Source organism: Colletotrichum scovillei, assembly GCF_011075155.1.
Source record: "Colletotrichum scovillei strain TJNH1 chromosome Unknown Contig00011, whole genome shotgun sequence".
Taxonomy (NCBI): Eukaryota; Fungi; Ascomycota; class Sordariomycetes; order Glomerellales; family Glomerellaceae; genus Colletotrichum; species Colletotrichum scovillei.
This window is the reverse complement of record NW_023336269.1, coordinates 2,826,953-2,848,991: the sequence shown is the minus strand read 5'-3', so window position 1 is coordinate 2,848,991 and position 22,039 is coordinate 2,826,953. Positions and strand designations below refer to the sequence as shown.

The 22,039-nt window shown below is 53.3% G+C and overlaps 5 protein-coding genes across 5 annotated transcripts; 2 read left to right on the top strand and 3 right to left on the bottom strand.

Moving 5' to 3' along the window:
* Window positions 1–10: 10 nt before the first annotated feature.
* HER10_EVM0007362 (hsp70-like protein) lies at window positions 11–3,649 on the top strand. The gene is made up of 6 exons (XM_035483036.1): window positions 11–815; window positions 904–965; window positions 1,054–1,085; window positions 1,154–2,609; window positions 2,793–3,098; window positions 3,156–3,649. The coding sequence occupies exons 1-6, from the start codon at window positions 803–805 to the stop codon at window positions 3,438–3,440; spliced, it is 2,154 nt and encodes a 717-aa protein (XP_035326985.1). The 5' UTR covers window positions 11–802; the 3' UTR covers window positions 3,441–3,649.
* Window positions 3,650–3,918: 269 nt separating this feature from the next.
* Window positions 3,919–8,144, bottom strand: HER10_EVM0004644 (uncharacterized protein). The gene is made up of 4 exons (XM_035474280.1): window positions 7,198–8,144; window positions 6,627–7,136; window positions 4,566–6,565; window positions 3,919–4,487 (listed from the first exon to the last, which is right to left on the bottom strand). The coding sequence occupies exons 1-4, from the start codon at window positions 7,639–7,641 to the stop codon at window positions 4,241–4,243; spliced, it is 3,201 nt and encodes a 1,066-aa protein (XP_035326799.1). The 5' UTR covers window positions 7,642–8,144; the 3' UTR covers window positions 3,919–4,240.
* A 715-nt stretch (window positions 8,145–8,859) lies between these two features.
* Window positions 8,860–14,035, bottom strand: HER10_EVM0002992 (thermotolerance protein). The gene is made up of 5 exons (XM_035482914.1): window positions 13,047–14,035; window positions 11,789–12,925; window positions 11,223–11,734; window positions 10,850–11,163; window positions 8,860–10,796 (listed from the first exon to the last, which is right to left on the bottom strand). The coding sequence occupies exons 1-5, from the start codon at window positions 13,275–13,277 to the stop codon at window positions 8,980–8,982; spliced, it is 4,011 nt and encodes a 1,336-aa protein (XP_035326661.1). The 5' UTR covers window positions 13,278–14,035; the 3' UTR covers window positions 8,860–8,979.
* A 2,960-nt stretch (window positions 14,036–16,995) lies between these two features.
* Window positions 16,996–18,827, top strand: HER10_EVM0012457 (GTPase-activating protein gyp10). The gene is made up of 3 exons (XM_035481852.1): window positions 16,996–17,551; window positions 17,626–17,781; window positions 17,861–18,827. Exons 1-3 carry the CDS (start codon window positions 17,380–17,382, stop codon window positions 18,754–18,756), a joined length of 1,224 nt encoding a protein of 407 aa, XP_035327397.1. The 5' UTR covers window positions 16,996–17,379; the 3' UTR covers window positions 18,757–18,827.
* Window positions 18,828–18,870: 43 nt separating this feature from the next.
* On the bottom strand, window positions 18,871–21,113 carry HER10_EVM0013340 (Vps52/Sac2 family protein). The gene is made up of 2 exons (XM_035482702.1): window positions 20,545–21,113; window positions 18,871–20,486 (listed from the first exon to the last, which is right to left on the bottom strand). The coding sequence occupies exons 1-2, from the start codon at window positions 20,981–20,983 to the stop codon at window positions 18,949–18,951; spliced, it is 1,977 nt and encodes a 658-aa protein (XP_035327468.1). The 5' UTR covers window positions 20,984–21,113; the 3' UTR covers window positions 18,871–18,948.
* Between the last annotated feature and the right edge of the window lie 926 nt (window positions 21,114–22,039).

Sequence of the window (22,039 nt, the reverse complement as noted above, 5' to 3'; positions counted from 1 at the left end):
AGCTCAAGTCATTCCCGTCCCGCCGAGTACTTACCTACCTTACCATTTGGTAGACATCGTCGCCTTTTCCGAGGTACCTTACCTTACTCAGAGCGCACTGTCACAGCAATACCGTCCCTTACAAGCAAAGAAAACGTCCGCTAGAAGACGCTCCAGTTACAGAGCATCGCACGCTAAACGTCTCGTCGATACCATAGGTACTGTAGGTACCCAACTTGACAGCACACACAATCCAAGCCCAAACCCAGTGTAAGGTACCGTGCCAAAAAAGGTACCTGACCGCCCTCCTTGCCTCACCAATACCCCAAAGTAAATCCGGTGTGGCCACGTACCTTACCGCTACCTGGACCTCCCCGGTCTTCCTCGTCCCGCCCACCTCATCCACCTCTGTCGCCTGCCACTCACCACTGCCTTACCTCAGAGTACTTACTTGGTGTACAGCCCGGCCAGACACTTCCTGGTGACGCTAGAGCGCACTGCAACTTTTTTTCCACACTCCCGCACATCCCACCTTCAGGTTCTCTTGCATATTGACAAACTCTTAAACCTTGCATTTGTCTGTACTCGACATTTTTCTCCCCCCCAACCTTTTCGACGAGACGACCTTTCGACTCGACCGCTTGCAAATACCCTTCCCGCAAGTCGGAATAATCTACCATCACTCGATCAAGACTCGAACCCCCCAACAAACCTCTTTCCTCTTCTCAGAGCGTTGTTGTGAGCGCAACCCCGCTGCCATCAGAACCTCCGCCGGACAATCCTTGTTTACAATATCCTCACAGAAAGAACACTACCACCCAACATGAGTGTCGTCGGTATGCTTGCGCCTCTCTCTCGTTCTCTACCGCCTTGGTATCTTTCGCCTCGATGAATACTTGCTGACCTTTGTGTTCTTTCCTTTAGGTGTTGATTTCGGAACCCTCAAGACGGTCATTGCCGTCGCCAGAAATCGCGGTGTCGATGTGGTGCGTACCCCGACCTCTGCCCCTCCCCCGCCAAAAAAACAAGCAGAGATTTTGCGACAGAACAACGACGACTAACGAACGAATCTAGATTTCCAATGAAGTCTCCAACCGCGCCACGCCGTACGTCCAAACCGATAACTCCCAGTCATTCGAAATGATGATGCAGTTAGACTAACTGTTATCCATAGGTCTGTCGTTGGATTCGGCCCCAAGTCGCGATACCTCGGCGAGAGCGCCAAGACGCAAGAAATCTCCAACCTCAAGAACACTGTCGGTTCCATCAAGCGTCTTGCCGGACGCGCTGCCAGCGACCCCGATGCCCAGCTCGAGCAGCAGTACATTACCGCTCCCCTCGTCGATGTCAACGGCCAGGTCGGTGTCGAGGTCTCGTACCTTGGCAAGAAGGAGAAGTTCTCCAACACCCAGCTGATCTCCATGTACCTCAGCAAGATCAAGCAAACAACACAGGCTGAGCTGAAGCTTCCCGTTTCCGACTTGGTCATGAGCGTTCCCGCCTGGTTCACCGACATCCAGCGCCGCGCCATCATCGATGCTGCCGAGATCGCTGGCCTGAAGCTCCTCCGTCTCATGAACGACACTACTGCCGCCGCTCTCGGCTGGGGTATCACCAAGCTCGATCTCCCCGCCCCCGAGGAGCAGCCCCGCCGTGTTGCCTTCATCGACATCGGCCACAGCAACTACACCTGCTCCGTTGTTGAGTTCAAGAAGGGCGAGCTGGCCGTCAAGGGTACCGCCTTCGACCGCCACTTTGGTGGCCGTGACTTCGACAAGGCTCTCGTCGAGCACTTGGGCAAGGAGTTCAACGGAAAGTACAAGATTGACATCCACTCCAACGGCCGTGCCATGGCCCGCACCATCGCTGCCGCCGAGAAGTGCAAGAAGATCCTGTCTGCCAACCAGCAGGCCCCCGTCAACATCGAGTCCATCATGAACGATGTTGATGTTTCCGCCATGATCACACGCCAGGAGTTCGAGGCCCTCGTTGAGCCTCTGCTGCAGCGCGTCCACGTTCCCCTCGAGCAGGCTCTTGCCGAGGCCAAGTTGACCAAGGATGACATCGACGTCATTGAGGTCATTGGTGGTGGCAGCCGTGTTCCCGCCCTCAAGGAGCGCATCCAGGCTTTCTTCGGAAAGACCCTGTCTTTCACCCTGAACCAGGACGAGGCCGTTGCCCGTGGCGCTGCCTTCAGCTGCGCTATTCTGTCCCCCGTTTTCCGTGTCCGCGACTTCACTGTCCAGGACATCATGAGCTACCCCATTGAGTTCGCCTGGGAGAAGGCTCCCGATATTCCCGACGAGGACACCAGCCTGACTGTCTTCAACCGCGGCAACGTTCTGCCCTCTACCAAGATTCTTACCTTCTACCGCAAGCAGCCCTTTGATCTTGAGGCCCGCTACGCCAAGCCCCAAGATCTCCCCGGAAAGATCAACCCGTGGATTGGTCGCTTCTCTGTCAAGGGTGTTAAGGCCGACGGCAAGGACGACTTCATGATCTGCAAGCTGAAGGCTCGTGTGAACATCCACGGCGTTCTTAACGTTGAGAGCGGCTACTACGTTGAGGACCAGGAGGTCGAGGAGGAAGTTAAGGAGGATGAGAAGGATGGCGACAAGAAGGACCCTGATGTGAGTGTTGCGGCGTCTCGTTACGAAACTTTTTCTTCTGCCGACGTGCTTGATAGCTTAGAGTCGCCGCTCAAACGACGGCGCCAAGCTTTCGACACGGAGTTGCGATCTGTTCCGCCCCCGTCTTACGCGTATGTCGAGGATGAAGAGATCCCGAAGCTAACAATCTATCCACCTCAAAAGGCCATGGAGACTGACAACAAGGAGGACGCTCCCAAGAAGACCCGCAAGGTCAAGAAGCAAGTCCGCAAGGGCGACCTTCCCATCGTCAGCGGCACAGCCTCCCTGTCCGACTCAGCAAGAACCGCCCTTTTCGAGAAGGAGTCTGCCATGGTTATGGAGGACAAGCTTGTCGCCGATACCGAGGAGAAGAAGAACGAGCTCGAGACCTTCATCTACGACCTTCGCAACAAGCTTGACGACCAGTATGCCGACTTTGCTAGCGACGAGGAGAAGACCAAGATCAAGGAGAAGCTCGAGGCGAGCGAGGTAAGACATTTCCTGGAATGCATACGACTTGAGAGCGGCTGCTAACCTATATTTCAGGACTGGCTCTACGATGAGGGCGAGGACGCCACCAAGGCTGTCTACGTTGCCAAGATTGACGAGATCCGCGCCATGGCCGGACCTATCGTCCAGCGCCACTTCGAGAAGGTCGAGGAGGAGCGTCGCATCGTGCAGGAGAGAGTTGAGGCTGAGAAAGCCGCCAAGAAAGCCGAAGAGGAGGCTCGCAAAGCTGCCGAAGCTGAGAAGGCTCCTCCGGCGGCTAAGGATGAGGAGATGACCGATGCCGACGCAAAGGCTGACGCTGAGGCCGAGGGCACGAAATAGGATCCTGTGGACCCGACCAGTGTCTGAAACTTTGAAAAAAAGACAACAACAAAAGCGAGAAGCAACGAAGATGATAGAATAGACCCTTAGTTATGGTTTCTTTCGGGTTGGCATAGGGTTATCAGGCTAGAGCAGCTTCGACGGTTATCATGGAATGAGAGAAATGACTTGAATTTGACAATGACCGAGGCCTCTTTTCCATACACACGTCAAATAAGAGCTGTACTTAATCAAGGTATTGATCTACTGCAGTGTCTTCCTCAACAGCTGTGACTCGAATTTGTGCAAGTACGGCGATGTCCCCTCGAGATATTCCCTCGAGAAGAATATAGACTACAGCACATAAGGTACTACTTTCTCGCCAATCTCACCCTCTTCTTGAACCCATGCGCAATGCATCGTTTGGCCACCATGCTACATACACTCATTCAACACTTCAAGAAGCCAGAGGCCCGAGGCGTTTAAGACAAGTCCGAAATTCTAGACGAATATCTCTTTTAAATTCTTTTTTGCCTACAGCTTGCGATCTTTTTTGATTTGGAGAATGACCATGGAAATAAACATATGCTTTTGGAGGGGTGATAAACCACCTTGTAGACAGAAAATCCACATACATCACTTCTCTGGGGGGAAAAAAAAAGAACCCTTCTCATGTCCATCCCTTCATGCAGCCAAATAACCCACTTCCTATACCATTCAACCTTTCCATATTTTTTCACCTCCAGACTCCCTGTCTCCCTCGTCATGTAGCTAAACAAGACAGAAAAGACAGGTACATGGGAGTAGTAGATACTGCGCAATCAGTGAATGTCGAAGAGGGGCTTGAGCTTGATGATGAGCTGCCACTCGTCGTTGGAGACGTCCTTGCGGTAGAACTCCTTGAGGGTGTTGATACTGGCGCGCGAGATGAGACTGTACAGCACGTCAGACTCCTCAAGGTGGCGACCGTACGTCGGCTGGTGGCCGCCCATTTCGATCTTGACGGCGACCGAGGGCTGTCCCTTTTTGCAGACGGGAATTTGCTTGTGGTCACGCTCGATAGATGTACTAAGAGCATGTTAGCTTTCGAAATTGTTCTTGTTCTTTTCTTCGTCAGAGACGAGACCGATGGGATCATGGACTTACACTCTACCCAAGTTGACGATTTCCTTGACACCTGTGACGGCGTTGGTCTTGACAGCTGCGATGGGCGTGTTGATCTTCAGTTGACCGTCAACGACGTCAACACCGACGACAATGGGCCCGGTCTTGTTGAAGACGGCAACCGTGTTGAGCACGCAGGGGAACACGGCCAACATCTTGGACTCTTCCTTCTTCTTCTCCAAGAGCTCCGCCATGTGCTTGGTGAAGGCATCAAACAAGTGGTAGATAATGTCTGCGGTGAAGATCTTGACGCCGACGTCGTCGGCGTACTGCTGCGCCTCCTTGTCGACCTTGACATCGAAGCAGAGCATGACGGCGTAGTCGGCCGCCTTCTCCAACATGATACCGGCTTGCATGACATCGCGCTTGTACACCGGGCCGATACCGACGTTGGCGACGGGAATCTTGCAGTCCTTGAGGAAATCAAGCAGGGCCTCGAGGGAACCGAGGGTGGACGCCTGGACACTGACACCACGACCGGTCTTCTCGACACGGCTGAAGAGAGTGGCCAAATCAGACTCGACCTCGTCGATGATGTCGTCCTCGTCATCGTCGGGGCCGACGACCATCATGCGGGAACCGGCAATAGCACCCTCGAGACCAGGGGCACTGATCTTGACACCCAGGGCGGCCTTGACCTCCTTGTTGTGCACGTAGGCGGACTTGAGACGCAGCTCACGCATCGGTGCGGGCGTCAACAACGCACGAATGTTTGTGGTGATGGCACCTTCCACACCACACAACACTATCCTGTCACCCTCGCGCAGGATACCGTTAGACAGGACAACGTCGACAGTCATACCGAAACCTTCAATGGCCTTCACCTCGAGAACAGTAGCCTGAACCTCGGAAAGGTACATCAGGGCTCCGACCATGCGCTCTTGGGTGAGCTGGACAATGAGCTTCAGCATGTCGGGGATACCTTCTCCGGTGTGGGCGGAAGTCGGGATGAGCGACACGTTCCTGGCCATGGACTTGTTCTCGTAGAAGAGCTCCGCGTTGAAACCCTGCTCGGCGAAGGCGACCTTGGTCTGCTCCAGACGGTTCTTGAACTCGTTCTGGACACCCTTGGGCTGCAACGCCAAAGACTCCTGGAAGCCGTTGTTATCTACCTTCTTCCAGCCGTACAGACGATCAATCTTGTTCAGGGCAACGACGAAAGGAGTCTTCCTGTCGCGGAGCATCCTCATGGACTCCAGAGTCTGGGGCTCGAGACCGTGCATGATATCGACGACGAGAATTGCAATGTTGCAAAGAGAAGAACCACGAGAGCGCAGGTTGGAGAAGGACTCGTGGCCAGGGGTATCGATGACCAACAGACCGGGGACCTTGAAGTCGAAGGCGCCGTCAGGGTTGACGACGGCGGTCTTCGCCTTGATGGCATCGACGGGGAAGTAGGTGGCACCAATCTGTTGAGTGATACCACCGGCTTCGCCCTCCTGGACGTTAGTTTGCCGAATCTTGTCGAGAAGCTTCGTCTTTCCGGTATCGACGTGACCCAGAATACAGCAAATGGGAGAACGGAGGTTGTCCTTGGATCTGGCAGCCAACGCGGCCTGGTGAGCCTTCTCACGGCGCTCCGCGGCCTCCTTCTTGCGTTGGAGTTCGGCTTGACGGGCCGCCGTCTCCTTCTCGTCCTCGGAGTCGGATTCAGATTCAGAGTCAGAGTCATCGTCCTCATCGTCGTCCTCCTCGTCAGCCTCCTCATCCTTCTTGTCGGCCTTGCCATTGGCGGCCTTCTTCTTCTCTGCCTCTTCGTCGCTGTCAGCATCCCAGCTGTCCTTGACGTCATCATCGTCAGAGGCAGCAGCTGCTTCCCAGTCGTCCTCCAGATCGCTTTCTGCCGCCTTTTTCTTGGCAGCAGCGGCAGCCTCCGCGTCGGCCTTCTCTTTGGCGGCCTTTTCCTCGGCCTCCTTGATGAGTCGTTCAGCTTCCTTCTTGGCGCGCTCTGCAGCCTCGGCTAGAGCCTTCTCCTCGTCGATCTGTGAACCAGTAAGTTAGCGACAGCGACTTCTTGAAATCCACACCGTCCTCGGAATTTACCTTTTCTTGCGCCTTGCTGCGGCCTCCCTTCTTCTTGTTGTCGTAAACAGCCTTCTTCTTCTCGCCCTCTTCGCCCGGGCCAACCTTGATGCCGGCAGCAAGCATCTGCTGGAGCTTCCGCTCGTTACGGGCCTTCTCCTCCTTCTGGGCCTTGGTCATGAACTTGCCCTCCTTCTTGAGCTGTTCAATCTTCTCCTTCTCTTTTTGCTTCTTGAGGGCCTTGGCCTCCTCTTTGCGCTTATTCTCTTCCTCCGCGGCCCGCTCCTCCTCCTCGATTCTCTTCTTCTCCTGCTCGGCGAATTCAGCGTCCTCCTGCTGTCTGCGGCGGAGCTCTTCTTGCTGCTTCTGGAGAGCGGCCAGGGCGGCAGGGATCTTCTTCTTCTTGCCACCCTTCTCTTCGGCCGGAGGGGGTGCGACGGCAGCGGCGGTGGGCGTGGGGGAGTCCTTCTTCTCGGGAGCTGCTGCCTTGGCGGGCTCTGCCTTGGTAGTAGCAGGCTTCTTCTTGGCGGCCTATGCATTTTGGGCGTGGTCAGATTGGTCGTACGGATAGAAAGAGCCATTGCAAACTCACGTTTTCCTTCTTGCGCTGCTTCTCTCTCTCCTTCTTCAGCTTCTCCTTCTCGGCCTTGGTGAGGACACGGCCGGAGTTCTCGTCATCGCCAGCTGGGGCAGCGGCCTGGGCCTGCTTTCCCTTGCCACCCTTGCCCTTCTTCTCCGGCAGGGCGAACTCGTCGTCCATGGTCGCCTCTTGAGGGGCCTTCTCGGCAAGACTGGGCGACGGGGCATCCTCCTGCTCGGGTTCGGCTACGGGCTCCTCGATGCCCTTCTTCTTTCTCTTCTCTCTGTTCTTGCGCAGAGTGGCCATGAGACCACTGACCTCCTCCTCCGGCTCACCCTCGGCTGGCTTTTCGGCATCAGCTGCGGGTTCGGCGGCGGCAGGAGCGATAGTCTCGCCGAGCTCATTCTCCCAGTCGTCGTTGGCGCGAGCCTTGTTGCCCTTCTTCTTGGGAGGCATCTTGACGGTATTCGACGTCGGTAGTCGTAGACAGGACTTGGGGGAAGTGTCTCTATGTAAGGACCGTGTCCAGTTTGTAGAATTAAATCAGGAAAGACCCTAAATAGTAGCCGATTGTGGGCGATCCAGCCAGTGAATGACGGCTAGAGGGACAGACGGAAATTCCCAAGGATGGGGTGGGGTTTCGATGATTGGTGGTGGCACACGAAAGAAAAGGGCTCTTTCAGCGATGCAAGAGATGAGGTGGCGAAACCGAGACCTGAATGCGATTCTGTCGGGGCCGACACGACATAATACGGACGATGCGATGCGTCTTGTCTGGGCTTCAACCGGGGGAAAGAGCGAAGGTCGTTGAGAGAACTGGCCAAAATCTCGAGCGGGAAAACTGGAGGGCAATTCACTGCGGGGCAAAGTTCGGGTTTTGGGGCAACGTCTTGGTCGTACGGTGCACTAGGTTGGAAGTTTGGTGGTGGGCAAAGCCGCAAAAGCCATGAATGTCATTTGTACCAGGGAGGATGTGACGGTCGTCTTTGCGGCGCCTCAGATTGTGCAGGTGCGTTTCCAGGGCCCAAGGCACCTATTTCGTACTTGACTTAGCTCAACTGAGGTCAGGTTGCTGGGCCTGCCTTCACCTGCTTAACCTGCGATCACTACACTATTTGATGACTGCTTTTTAGGCAAACTGTGACTAATCCCGAGCCTGCCTGGATAGTCTCTCTTGGCGTACGTATGACTCTCTCGTATGTGAGCTCTACGGGATGCTACCGTTGACTGGACATAACATGGTGATATCTCGTCTTAACTCCAAGCCAAGTGAGGCCAACTCACAGCGAAAGAAAATGTAGGGCATCCGATAATAATTCGGTCACTGTGCGAACAAAATTCATCAAGGTGTCGTCCACTCACATTACGACGTTGTGCATACGCTAAACGCACCAAAGCTACCCATGTTAACCCCTCCTGCTCCACAATTATGTTTCTAAGTCAGGTCGTGAGAAAAAGTGGCATGAGTGGGTGACCACCCAGACGCTTCAACGTGTGTGTGAGAGCTTCGCATACAATGGCTCGTCGTTGATAGGATCCAGGCAATCGTAGATGAAGCTAAATTCGTATTCACCAGTCGTCTAGGAGGAATTTGTACGATTTTTTGCTTTAGAATCACAGATGAAGAGTTACATCTCGGACCAAGGAAGTTTTGAAGTGGGCTCGGATTCTTTCCTGGAGCCCAGGGTGACTCTTGTACTAACTACCTAGTTTAAGTACTGACCACTCCTCTTCTGAATTGTACATTGAAAGTATCGCCTCTTCGGCAAAGAAGGACTCCGCCCATGGCCTTCCTCAGAGAACAGGCGCAAGGAAGTAATCCAAAATGTCGTAAGCGAGGTCGAAATACCTCCTGAGGTGAGGGTCGTTGTCTTCTTGAAAAGATGCTGTCCACTTTCCATCGTCCAAGCCGTCCAGATACTCTCGCAAAAGGTCATGGTTGCTGTCTCCCCCCATTATCTCCCGAAGGACCCGCTTGTCGATACACTGCTGGAGTAAATCTCCATTGATGTGCTTCATCGACTTTGGCGTGTCTTTCGCTTCCGCGTCGTATTCCTCGTTGTCCACGACAGACACTTCGTAGCTGTAAGGAAACAGCAGTGGACTTCTCAGCGCTAGGTTCTCAACAAGACGCAAAAACCGCCATGCTTGAAGGTTGAGTAGGCTGAAGTGCATCAATGAGCCGTCGAGACAGATGCCCAACACCTCAGCACCGTCTACTGTGCTCGGTATACTACCGTACCGTGGCACATGTTCTGTCGCCACCCATTCCGGCCGCACACGGCCTCGCTGAAGTTTCCTGATGCTGGCGGGCAGCGGTCCTTCCGCGACGAGTTCCAGCTCTCTCTTGGGCTGTTTCCAAGGGGTCCAGACTGCCGTGAAGGACCGATCCATGCCCGTCAGCAGAGTCACTGGCCAACTCAGCTCTGGGTCCGCATCATCTCCCACATCGAAGAAGTGGTTCGACTTTCGCGTCACCTGGTCTGCATGGATCTGTGTCATTTCACCGTGTGTGTTCTCTGCCTTGTGATCAATGATCACCAAGGAGTCGCTTAGGGTGAGCGCCGAGATCTTGCCGTTCACCATCCGTAGTGAGATCGCGGGTGAGTTCAGCTCGTATGTCTTTTTGCGGACCAATCTCTTTTCGACGGAGTCCAGGACATCCCAGTGAAGGACTTTTCCGGCACAGTAGATAATGCTGTCGCCATCCCCGACAATAGAATATATGGGCGCTTTCTCCTTTATCCTGTATTTGGTGGAGAACCGTATCCTCGTTCTCTTATTGCCTTCAGGGTCATGGCTCTCTTCCTTCTTGGGAGACACAAGCAACAGGCGTCCGCCTGCCGTCGTGACGATGAGGTAATGAAATGTCATGCCGTCTTTGACGAAAAGCCAGTCGTAGACTGCATGAATTTTGTCGTCTTGGCTTCCCAAGCCGCTGATGAATGTTGTTGCATTTCCATGTTTGTCTTGTGGAAGAGAAAGGTCTTCTCCGGTCTCGGGATCCAAGAAAAGGACAGTCGGCTTTTTGCCAATCTGTACTGCAACAACTAAACACTGCAGGGTTTGAGAGTATAGTACCTTGGAAGGTGTGCCGGGCAGTGGCAGTGTCTTGGGAACTGGCCCAGCTTGCAGATACAGCTCTACAAATGACATGCGCTCTCCCGACAAAAGTACAAGTGGCGCGCGGTTGTTGCCGCCCAAATCGGCAGGAATGCACGCCGCAGAGATGATAGGCGTCGATGGCGTCGCTGGGTGCTTTAGATCGGTTGCCCATACCCGATGCTTCGTGGCAAAATGGCCTGGCCGTCTGGCCTCAAAGTCCCTCAGAAGCAGGAGGCTGTCATTGCAACAAACCAGTACCGAGCCAGGAAGCAATGGCGTTTCTAGAGGCACAACTTCGAGTGCGACTGTCCCCAATCTCTCGATGAAAATCTGATGTTGGAAGGGATTCGCGGTGAATTGGACCGTGATGAGATGTCCGCTTCGGGTACCCACGACTACACTTGTTTGCTCCGCTGATTCCGCTACTGACACGATGGTAGTCACCAACTCGATTGTTGGGGCAATATCCATTGCGTCAATTTCTTCCGCATCATGGGCTACTTGGTCTATAGCAGGTCGTTAGATAAACCATTCCAAAGTGTTGCAAAAAAGGACGTACCCGCGGTAAGCAGTATCAACTCTGGCCTTTCTCCCGTTACGTCTGTCGGGAAGATGGCCAAGTAGGGGCTGTTTTGTCGCCAAAGTCCAGCCAGTACGCATTCCCGTCCATCAAGAGAACAGAAAGCTAGGCATGTAACTTCGCCGTCGACAGGGCAAGTCTGTGTAAGGGATATTTCGGTCCCTTCTGTGTGGAAAGTGTGGATTCGGAAGCAAGATTCTTCAAAGGTTGAGACGCAAATGCAATTACCCCTGACGGCCGCATGCTCAGCTATCCTACCCACACCCTCAAAGTCACCTAGTTCATATCTTGAACTATCAGAACGTTAGCAAAGTCGGAGTGGGACGTGGAGGTTGAATTCTGGAACACAAACCTGTGATGCTGGTCCATGGCAACGATACGCTTCTCAGATACCTGAACGATGGTATTGTTTCGGCTTTGCTGCGCTGCCAGAGTTCGACACTCTGTGTCAAATTGGGTTGTCATTGGGTCAGCCATCTCCGCGTTTGATAGATCAAATGATACTAGTAACACGTCGGAAGTCCCGGGGCTTGCCATCAGCATTTGATATGGCCAAGTTCCGTCTGCGGTTCTAAAAACCCAGACCTTCCTCGTTGGCAGCGGCTCAAAATAAGATATAATATTAGCGGGTAGTCCATAGCGAAGCTCTGTGATACTGCCTTGCGGTCCATTCCCAGAGGCGCAAAGAACTTTGTCTGGAGCAGTCAGGTGGTCCAACGTTCTGTCTCGCCATGGTACTATGGGCTTCCCTTTTGGGCCAGTCTCAGGATCCCACGACGTCAAAGCATCTGTAGTGACAAAATCAACCGAGCAGGACCAGTTTGGGATACTTCCAAGCTCGACGAGAGGCTCCCGAGGTTTGAGCTGGGCAAGTATGTTAGTAGCTGTCTGGTGAAACACACTGGCATCATAACTTACCTGAAAGACCATCCCAGGGCCAGAGTCACCGGCGACTATGGCGACATCAGAGTAAGCGTCATACATTGTGGTGAAGGCGGTAGAAATGTTGCAGTTGCAGCTGCCAACATTCATAGCAGCGCCCAAGATATCCGTCGTATTGAACTCAAAGAAGACAATTACACCATCTTCTCGAGCCAGGTAGATAAGATCCTTAGTGTCGTAGTAGCGCCGCCTCCGTACCGGTCTATCCCAAGCTGTCCAGAGGGGTACACTAGTGCCGTGATGAAAAGGGCTCGCGGGGTGGCTGATGGGATTGATTGTTTCAATGTCAGGGGGCCCTTGAAGAGGGTCCTTGCATATGCCAAGCGCGTGTTCGGAAACTGCGAAAAAGGAACTCCTCACTGTCAGAGGAATGATGAGAAGAGGGAGACGATGTTCTGGTGCGATGCGATGACCACGCTTTTCTTCGGCCAGCACTTGGCTAAGATCGTCTCCCCGCTCCCATTCGTAGATGACCATCTTCGACCTGTCGGCCTTTGCGATAATGAGAAGGAGGATAACGTGGCTTTCGTCCTCGGGACGAGGATAAAGAAACTCCATCTTGAGAATGGTACCTTGGACTGCTCTTGGGTGGTGCGCCCTAATGGGTTTAATGGCCTTGTCAAGTATGAATTGATCGCCCATTGCCTCCATGGACTCTAGCTCGTAAACGACAAATTTGTTTTGGGCGTCCGCGACTGCAATATAGCGAGACCTGGGGTCGACAGCTACGTGGAATCCCAAGTGGCCTAATCTCCTTGCTGGGTTGTGGAACGGCGATGCGACGAACTCCAGTGTGTCTCTCTCATCATCTCTTTTGATGAAGAGGAAGACAAAGGAACCTGATTCGAGGATGAGGAGCAACAAGTGCGGTGGGAACTGTCCATGAGAACTACTGATACCAGATCCAGAGCCAATGTCGGCCATGTGGGTGTCGTCATCTTCGTCTTCGCTTTTTATGTGGTCATGGCCAGGGTCGTCTGGGACGACACGAAAGTGCTCGTACTTGTTTCCAATAACAAGCGCATTTCGAATACGACAGCCAAAGTCGTTCTTACGCAGCACCTCCTGAAGCTGCCCATCTTTGCGCAACTCATTGATGCTCACGTAACGATCCTATTTTTGTAAGCTTCTTCTCATACTCTGGAGATATTGTGCAAGGAAAAGGGCAGCGGGTTTCGAGGAGTGGTACATCCAAGCCTCCAGGTGAGCTCGAGAAAGAGAATGAGTAACTCACCCCAACGAAGGCAACATCGTTGTGATGTGCAGATCTCAGGCGAGCAGGCAAGACCCATCGAGCAATGGGGCTATCGATGACAGTTCTCGTCAAGATACCACAGCTTGGCGGAGCGGGGAGTGAAGGAGCGACAGCGGAGGTGTTTGTGGTTGAGCCCCTCAGAACAGTTTGGAGGTCAATAGTCTCCGTCACCCAAGCACCGTTTCTAAAGACGTTTGTCTGGAAGGCCATTTCGACAGGTCTTGTTATGTCAACATGGTTGACAGTGGAGTGAAAATCTGTAGTAACGGGTTGAAGAGAGGCCGAGAGAGGTGGAATCGGAAGAGAGGTATTTCGGATTTGCGGCGGGGGATATGGATACCAGATTGCCGGGTCGCGTGATTCGAAATGCCAAACCGATCAAACTGTAAGGTATGACGGCGCTGTGATTTTGTCTCCGATTTCAGGGCCACTGGAATGGCAAGCAGCGGCCGTACGACTCAAATGCGACTGGGCCGGGGCTATCTGCTGAGGAACAACCTAAGGTGAGGCAAGGAGACAGGTAGGCAACGGCGCCATGGAATGAATGGCTCCAGGTTGTGACGGTTGGGCGGAGCAAAGGTTGGTTTTAGAGTCAGTCGTACTGGGTGTAAGGCAAGAGAAGAGGTACGTACGGGCATGTTAGCTAGCTGGTGGGGCACCACGTTGCATGGAGTATTGGAGCACGAGCTTACCTGAGAGAAAGCACCACCTCACCACACCTCAGTGTCCCAAGTGAGGGCTTTCCAACCTACCTATGGGAGACAGTAGCATGCAGGTAGCCAATAGCTGCAAAACACCTTGCATGACCGTTTTTGTCAGTATCTATCTACCTAGACACCTACCTCACCTTACCTTACCTCGGACAAGTAATGTAAATCGAGTATATCGTGCTTAAGCAAAGTAGGTAAGGCAGGTAAGGAGGCACGTACAGTAAGCCCTGGTTGTGCAGTAAGGTAGGTATGTAATGTGAGGCGGCAAGTACATTGGATGTACGTGGGCGCGAGCAAAACACCGTGGAACAGAAGTGGTTGGCTACCATACCACCAAACATCACACATACCAACTAAGGCATCAATGATCAAAGAAAAAAAAGGCCTTATCCCGGCCTACCTTACCTTGGACAACGCTCTACTTTACAACCCCCGCCTATTTCGATCTAGGTAGCGTAAAACTAAGAATGCAAGTCTGAGGCACCCAGAACCCTAGCAACCCGAGCCACCTTATGCAATCATCGCTAATCAGAGTGTATTACAAGCATATGAAGTCAGGTCAAGTAGGGTATTTGCCGCTGCTTCTTGTGGCTCCAGAAGGCTTCGATGAGAACCCGATCGGTTGGCGTTGTGGCGCGCTGGACCCTGGATCATCTCAAGCCCTTCGCAGTACTTCAAGTGGGGTACCCTAGAACATCCCAAGAATGCAGCTTGTTGAATTCGCGGAAAATACCATTCTCGGCCGAGGTACCTGGGCTGTGTCTTGGCTGTGTCTCGATCACTGCGTATGATTTGCATCTCAGCCAGGCTCTCTCTCCACTGTGACGGGACTTCGGTCAGTAGGGTAATGGAACGTCGGTGGTGAGCTGGCCCTGTAGACTGTTGCTGACTTGCTGAAGCATCGTGCATGCGCAACGGGAAGGTATCCATCGTGTTCCTTGCTCAGGCGGGCAGCCAAGCCATAGGCAGGCAGCCCTGGCCGAGCGGGGACTTGATTCAGGTCGCCTCGATAACCCCGTTGTCTGTGAAAGACAGTTGAATGCCCGTTTTGAAATGCTTTGTTAGTAGTAGGTGAGATCATTGTGCGTGGGCAGTAGTGTACAATTCAATCGCGAAGTAGGTTAGGTAGGGACCGGGCAACACTGACGGCAGGGATGCTGAAGAAAACGATTTCATCCGCCGTTGTCGTCCCATCTTGCAACCCTACGTCAAACATCCAATGACAATGTGAAGTCGATCTGATACTAATCAATCAAACGTAGGTAGGTAGTCTAGGCCTCTTTCTACGCAGTACATGGTTACGCCAACGATGTACCCTACCCTACGTGCCTACCTTACCAGTTGGAGGGCACGTCCTGGCGCCACAAGAAGAAAGCTGGAATGAACCGCGGGCTCTTGCTGATTGGATAAACGAATGGTCTTTCCTCAAGACCTTGCTGCCCTACCCAGCTGAAACCATTACTTGCCCTTGGGTAGAAAGACAATTGAATGCCTTCTTTCCATTGGTGTGGGTGTAAGTCCCACATACGGATGGTTACACCAACCACCAAGAACTTCCATACCCTAGGTACTACCTTACCACAATGTGAACAGTTGCATCGCCGGATTGCAAGATGCCTGGCCGGCCATTTCAGCTGCAGGTTCGGATGCCTCCACTGTCTCAGATGTCGTTTACCTCGGGCACTGTTTGACGTCGTCTCCTCACGTAAATATGGCCATTCTGGAATATCCCTCTACTTCCGCCTTTCTATGTATCTGTACCATAACTCTTGTCAATCTGTCTAATCGTGCTTACTTGGCCTTTTGGCTGAAAAGGAATTTGATAAGTCTCTTTCTGCTGATAACCTACCTGATAGAGTCATCCTCACGAGTCCGATTCCAGGTGAGAAATCAGTGCGGATCGGTTAATACACCTTCAAGGACCAGGGCTCGTGTGCGGGTCTGGAATACTCCAGAAAAGCAGGGGGCGCAAGGCAGCCAGCCAGGGGGTCTATTACCTTGGATGTTCTGATTTTTCTGCTACAGAGCGTACCAGACAAGTCAGGGTGCCATATCTAGACGGTGTTCTGGCATTTTGCAATGTAAGTACCTACCCAATGTATCGAATGAAGCTTGAAGCATGTGTGGTCACCTGCTGTAGGTTTAACACCGAGGTAGGTACGTTGGAAGGATATCCAACCTGCCGATAGTGACCGTTCTAGTCAAAGGCCATAATGTCAAGATCTTGACTTGAGTGAAACTTAGACATTACCCGACCCCGATCCAGAATCGGAGAAAGCCCGGCTTGTCAACCTTTACAGCTGCCGGCTCAGAGCACAGCTGTCTGACTCGAAGAATCCCTCACTTGAGGAGACTCATGTTCATGCATGACAAGATTACATTTTCTCTTTTGTGCTAATACTGTACCCAGGAGAGTCAACGGAACCGCCGCTTCGGCCGCAGCATAGCCAACGAGACAACCAAAAGGTAGTACTCGCTTATGTCACTCAACAAAGAACCGCCCTTACGTACTCAACTTACCGAGACCACGATGCATGTCTGGCTTGGGCTGTCTCGGCTAGAAACTGGCAGATTCGAACTGCAGGGCCCAAAGCAAGGTCTCTAATCCGGTGGTCGGCAATGAACGCACCTTCAGAGACTACGATCGATCTAACAACCTTTGTGCCAGCGCAATAAACCCCCAACAACCTAGCTCACATCTATCAAATTGAACTCCTCAAGCTGAGAAACCTGATCTTTTCATGTCATAGAACCCCCTTGGGACGTCCAAATTAGACAGGATGTTGACGAAATTGTCATACGGATCGTCTAAGGGTAACGCAGTGCCTAGGTTTGGTGAGTTGTGCAACCGCCATAGGTAGACCTACATAGTGCCTGACCCAAGGCCGGTCCAATGCAGCCGATGCCGGCTGTGAAGCACCTAAGGTAAGCTCATGCATTAATAGGTGAATCTGTTTTCTGAGCCGGGATTTACACAAGATCACACCGAAAATATGTCAGCCCTAAATTTCGCCTCTCGTTCGCAATAGCCCAAAGCTAGACAGCGTGACAGCGTGACAGCGTCCCTTACTGTAATATCAAAGTAGTGTCGCCTTATCTGGCCCGTGCGTCCCGTCCCGGCGATCCAGGCCATGGGGGCCGGGCGTCCCTGGTGAAGTTGCTTCAAACGTAGTGTACGCTAAGCCTCGGCTTCAATGGTTCGAAACAGATCCATAGATCCGCTGTGGAGGAAACTCCGCTATAACCTGGCTTGTCACATTTGTGGCAGCTCTTGGACCTCCAGCTTCCCTGTTCTTACAACCGATCGTGTGTCTCTCGTTGGCAGATCGTGGACGCGTGTAATGCATCCCAATTCAACCTCAACTTCAAGTCGTTGAAACAGTGTCCTAGAGCCAGTTCACCATTGCGGATTTCATGGGCTTCCTCGATTCTTTGTTAAACCAGCGTCCGTGACGCTAGGCGATAGCGACGCGCATTTACCTCTCCTGAGCTCGCAGCCACACGATGCGCACGCTCCCGTGACGAGCACAACCCTCGACTCCAACGACGCCTCGTCACGCTACACTTCTCGCAAGCACAGAGGAGTCATAGAAGCGGGCTCGATGGACGAAAAGAATGCGCTGGGCAGCTCTGACTCTGCGGCCCCCGTAGATCAGGAACAGCGCAAGACGACCGATATCCTCGATGCGTGCAAATGGCGGAACATAGAAGCCCTCAGAGGCCTGGCTAGTACCAAAGGCGGATTTCTTACCGATACCCTACGCCGGAAAGCCTGTCAGTAGTAAAGCGTGCCAACCATGGCGCCGTGGTCCTACGATGCTCCGAGGCTAACAGAACATTGTGTGTAGGGCCTATACTCCTGGGCCTCCCAGATAGTGAGGATTTCCAGGGTACAATCGCAGCTGGTATAGACGAGAAGGTCTCATGGAAAGCCCTTCCAAGTCATAGGGACGAAGAACAAGTTGCGCTCGACGTTAATCGCGCCTTCATATACTACCCAAATCGTGAGACCACTCCGTTCTGCGGTGTCCCGGCAGGGAATTGCGAACGCGCGCCAAGCAAGCTGACCAAGTCCACGTACAGATCAGAACGACACCGAGCTCGAGAAGAACAAAAGCGAGCTTTCCGATCTGATCGTCGAAGTCCTCCGTCGATACCCATACCTATGCTACTTCCAAGGCTATCATGACATCTGCCAAGTCTTCATGCTGGTCCTCGAACCACCATGGCGCGCCCGCCTCGTATCGCGACTGTCGGTGCTCCGCATACGAGATTTCATGCTCACCAGCCTCGAGCCGACCGTCGCGCAGCTCAGGCTGATCCCCGACATCCTCAACGCCGCTGATCCGAAGCTCAAGCGCCACCTCTCCGGCACGGAACCCTTCTACGCCCTGGCGGGGACCCTGACCATGTACGCGCACGACATCCAGGCCTACGGCGACATCGCCCGCCTCTTTGATACTCTCCTTACCCGCGAGCCCGTGTTCAGCATCTACATGTACGTCCAGATCGTCCTGAACCGCCGCGACGAGCTCTTCGACCAGGAGGAGGACGATCCGTCCATGCTCCACCTCATCCTCTCCAAGGTCCCGCAAAAGATGGACCTCGATGCGTTAATCACGAGCACGATTGCGCTTTACGAGCGATTCCCACCCGAATCGTTACCGCAGTGGCGCAAAATATCCAAAGCCAGCTCCTTACGGACGGCGCGGTCCGTGGAAGAATGCTCAAAGCAGACCATGGACGAAGGACACGCGTATTTCCAGAAGCAGCTGGCGGAGCTCAAGGCCCTCGAGCGCCGGCAAAGGCTCATGAAGGTGATGTGGGCGTACAGAAAGGGTGCCGCTGCCGCCGGACTGGCCGTTGTCATCGGTCTAGTGGCCGTTTACCTGGGCAGAAAAAACCCCAGTCCGATAGCTGCAATGGCAGCTCTGTACAATAAGTGGTCCAACGGAACGACCTGGACGCATAACTTCTAGTCGATAGTAGAAGACGACCTGAGGAGCCCTCGCAAGACTTGTTTCATTATGTACGTTTAGATTCCCCCAGGTTAGAGTGAAAAACAGGCTATCATACAAAGTGATATGCCACTGGCAGTCAAGAACCCCTTAAAGTAGCGCCAATGCCAAAATAATCCAACAAACTGCTGTGTGCCTGGTACTGCGCTCTCTTTAAGCACCCTCTTGGAATGCCGCTTTGAGACCCTCGAAATGCTCCTGCTGCTCCGTGCCTAATTTTCCGCCAACGTCGCTGATGATGGTCGAAATCAACGAGTAATTGTTATAAAGAAACCGTTCCCGCTTCCGCTTATCGCTGAAAGACTGACTGTACCGCGTCAAGAACGCCTCTGCCTCTGACCGCAGACGACGCAAGCTGGTTACCACCGGCTCGTCGTCTCCTGCCTCTGTGCTCAGCGCCAGAACTCCCTGCAAGATCTGGCCGAACCTCTGGGTGACGAGATGCGGCGCGGCGGATAGCTTATTCTGGTCCGCCGCCCTGGGTTTTGTGGGTAGAGTATTCATCAGCTGCCGCAACGATTCACAGTGGTGATCCATTACGACTTGCAGTCTCGGCCATAGAAGCATTGTCGTCATGTTAATGTAGCCGTCCACAGCTGGCACCTTGCGCCGTTGCAGTTCAAAAGCAAGATGCTGGTTGATGCGGATGCTTAGCAGCAACCCCAGGGCATCGTATGACTCGGCAGTGAGCGTCTTGGTGAGGGTTTTGCCTAGCGCAAATGTTGGTTCGAAGATGTAGTTGAACTGTCGTGACACCGCTTGTAGAGATAATGGCGGCGAGAAGAAGGCGGCCAAGAATGTGTACTCCGCGGTGGCGTTGTCTATGAGTGCCAGGTTGAAGTTCCTGAAAGGTACCTCTAGATAATGTGTTGTCTGGTCTTCCTCGGCCAGGTAAGAGGAGATCGCAGCGGCGTTACCCGACTTCAGGAGATCAATACGCCGTCCTAAGTTGAAGGCATCATGAGGCGGCCCAGCTGGTTTTGTGGCAGACAATACCGTGGCTCTTCGCGTGGGTTCGTCGTGTCCAAGGACGTCGTTTTTATCGAGAATGTGCAGCTTAAGCTTTTCCAATGCCCTTTGATATCGTCCAAATTGATTTGCGTAGTACCATCGCATGGTGTTCATGTAAGCCTGACTGATCTCTTCTGCGAGAGTAGCATGATGCTTGTGCAAGAAAGTGTATAGGTCTTTGAACTTCAAGAAGTTCTGCTGTTGAATTATTTGGGCGTTGATGTGAGGGGATCGTAAGGCCTTGATCTGGGCGACAATGAAGTCGCGTATCCGCTCGACGGCCTTCATTGTCAGTTTTTCCAGTAGAGGACCAAGATCTGCCCAAGCTTTGCTCTCTCCCTGGTTCGAAACCGACTTCTTGTATGCTGTAGCTCGTTTGTCCACTTCCGCCAACATCCTGACCCATGTCTCGTCGATCTGGCCCTCAGATATCTTGGACACCACATGCGGCGAGACGCTGAGCTCCTCGACAACTGGGCCAAAAGCCTTTTCAACTGCTTTTCGATTGTCTAGCCTCACGTTCATCGCCGCAGAACGTGATTGCAGGGTTTCGATATCTGCAGAGACGGCCGCTAGGTCATTACGGAAGCTCGTCAGGTTGGTCTCTACTGAGCCTAGAACCCCATCGCATGCCGCAATTGATCGATGCAGGTCCTCGAACTGGGCCTTGCTCGCTTCAACTAAACTCAAAGGTTAGCAATCTGCAGACAGTTGGGCCAGCCAATAGGGAGCTCATACATTCCTCTGCGGTTTGCCGCCGGTAGCTATCCGCATCGCTTCTATCGATCTCGTCGGAGCTTGCGAGCTCTCGCAAGCTCAGACCTTCAAAATTGAAGTCTAGTTCGAGGTCATTCTCGCCTATTGTGACTGTTGTTGCCTCGGATGCGGGCGCTGTATCTAGGATCTGGCCCAAGATCTCAACCGAATCCGGTCCGTCGTAGGTTGTCTGGGACTGTTTCAAGCCTGAGCCATTGACCCTCCGTGAAGCTAGGAAGGAGTTCGAGGAATCGTTGGAGACGAGCGAGAGTTGTGAGCCTCTTGGTGTGATGCCAGGTCGTTGAGAGGTCACGTAGGGGCTGCTTGAGGTTCGTCGCGGAAGAGGAGAGTATGGCCGACTGCCAGGCTGCGACGCTGAGGGAGACGAGTTCGACTGTGCTGCAAGCCGATCAAGCCACATTGTGGACTTGTGGTATGGAGAAGCTAAGAAGCGATGTGGTCGACAGGGCGGGGCACCATATCATCGAGGGTTCGCAAATCGTACAGAGGGTGTTGTAGAATCGCGGGATCGGCGTCTGGCTTCTTTGAAAGATGTACACCTGTGACATTGGTTACATACCTTACCCCCAGGAGGCAGTAGACAAGGCTGGACGGCCTTAGGAGAGCGACGTGTTCTCATTGGGTGAGCGATCAATCACCAGCACCAGCCACAAGATACGTATCCACGGGAGCTCCCTGTGGCGCGGCAGGGGTCGGGCCCTTTGTCTTCGAGGGGTCGAAGTCTGGAAAGTGCGGGGCAGAATTGGGAGTGAGGGCCGGCGGCAAACAACCTGGAAACGTGCGGGGCAGGACTTTGGATGGGCGATTGAAGAGCAATTAACGGCCCATTGATGCGTCTGGTATGGATGGGAGAGAGGCTGCACACATGTCGTGCAGAATCCGCGACATCTCCAAGGTAACCGTAACTCGGACTGCTGGGACTGTGTCGGAGGGAAGCTCCTGCATGTTACAATGTGAAGGTATATCTCTGGGCGCGAATGGGTGCGAAGCTCTCGTCTTAGATACACGAATTGGGTACGGGAGAACCTGCCACAATGTCCGGACAATGACATCCCTTGCCTAGGTAGTCGAGTAGGTATTCAGGCACGGCAGCTTCATATTAGGTTGTTTGAAAGCCCGTCGCGTACCGTTCAAATCCATTCCCGTAGTCCGGACCTTCTCTCGCCAAAGTGGAAGGCTAATATCGGAGGTCAACGAGGATGGCAGGTAAGGCAGAAAGAAGCAAGGGTTACTGGCCCGCGAGGTTTTGGCATGGCGGCATTAGCGCCCAAAAAAGGTCGTTGCCACAGGGCCGCTGGACTGTGCCCATGTGCCTCATTGTCCTTCCCGTAACCCTGTGAAGGGGAAGTCATTTTGACCGATTGAGTCTTTGGGAGACGGGAGGGAACCAGGAAACCTTCAACCAACCTCGCCGACTACCTAAGGTAGGCCTGGCGTGCCTGAATGAATCAGATAG

What these genes read in the sequence shown, in the direction of transcription:
- HER10_EVM0007362 (XM_035483036.1), top strand. An exon ending in GAAATCGCGGTGTCGATGTG is followed by an intron (nt 966 to 1,053) that starts GTGCGTACCCCG and finishes GAACGAATCTAG; the next exon opens with ATTTCCAATGAAGTCTCCAA. An exon ending in GTCTCCAACCGCGCCACGCC is followed by an intron (nt 1,086 to 1,153) that starts GTACGTCCAAAC and finishes TGTTATCCATAG; the next exon opens with GTCTGTCGTTGGATTCGGCC.
- HER10_EVM0004644 (XM_035474280.1), bottom strand. Translation starts at nt 7,641, where the DNA reads ATGCCTCCCAAGAAGAAGGGCAACAAGGCTCGCGCCAACGACGACTGG. An exon ending in AGCAGCGCAAGAAGGAAAAC is followed by an intron (nt 7,137 to 7,197) that starts GTGAGTTTGCAA and finishes CAAAATGCATAG; the next exon opens with GCCGCCAAGAAGAAGCCTGC. An exon ending in GCAGCAAGGCGCAAGAAAAG is followed by an intron (nt 6,566 to 6,626) that starts GTAAATTCCGAG and finishes ACTGGTTCACAG; the next exon opens with ATCGACGAGGAGAAGGCTCT.
- HER10_EVM0002992 (XM_035482914.1), bottom strand. Translation starts at nt 13,277, where the DNA reads ATGGCCTTCCAGACAAACGTCTTTAGAAACGGTGCTTGGGTGACGGAG. An exon ending in ACGATGTTGCCTTCGTTGGG is followed by an intron (nt 12,926 to 13,046) that starts GTGAGTTACTCA and finishes TTACAAAAATAG; the next exon opens with GATCGTTACGTGAGCATCAA. An exon ending in GCCATGGACCAGCATCACAG is followed by an intron (nt 11,164 to 11,222) that starts GTTTGTGTTCCA and finishes ACGTTCTGATAG; the next exon opens with TTCAAGATATGAACTAGGTG.
- HER10_EVM0012457 (XM_035481852.1), top strand. Translation starts at nt 17,380, where the DNA reads ATGGACGAAAAGAATGCGCTGGGCAGCTCTGACTCTGCGGCCCCCGTA. An exon ending in TACCCTACGCCGGAAAGCCT is followed by an intron (nt 17,552 to 17,625) that starts GTCAGTAGTAAA and finishes CATTGTGTGTAG; the next exon opens with GGCCTATACTCCTGGGCCTC. An exon ending in CTTCATATACTACCCAAATC is followed by an intron (nt 17,782 to 17,860) that starts GTGAGACCACTC and finishes GTCCACGTACAG; the next exon opens with ATCAGAACGACACCGAGCTC.
- HER10_EVM0013340 (XM_035482702.1), bottom strand. Translation starts at nt 20,983, where the DNA reads ATGTGGCTTGATCGGCTTGCAGCACAGTCGAACTCGTCTCCCTCAGCG. An exon ending in GCGGCAAACCGCAGAGGAAT is followed by an intron (nt 20,487 to 20,544) that starts GTATGAGCTCCC and finishes CTTTGAGTTTAG; the next exon opens with TTGAAGCGAGCAAGGCCCAG.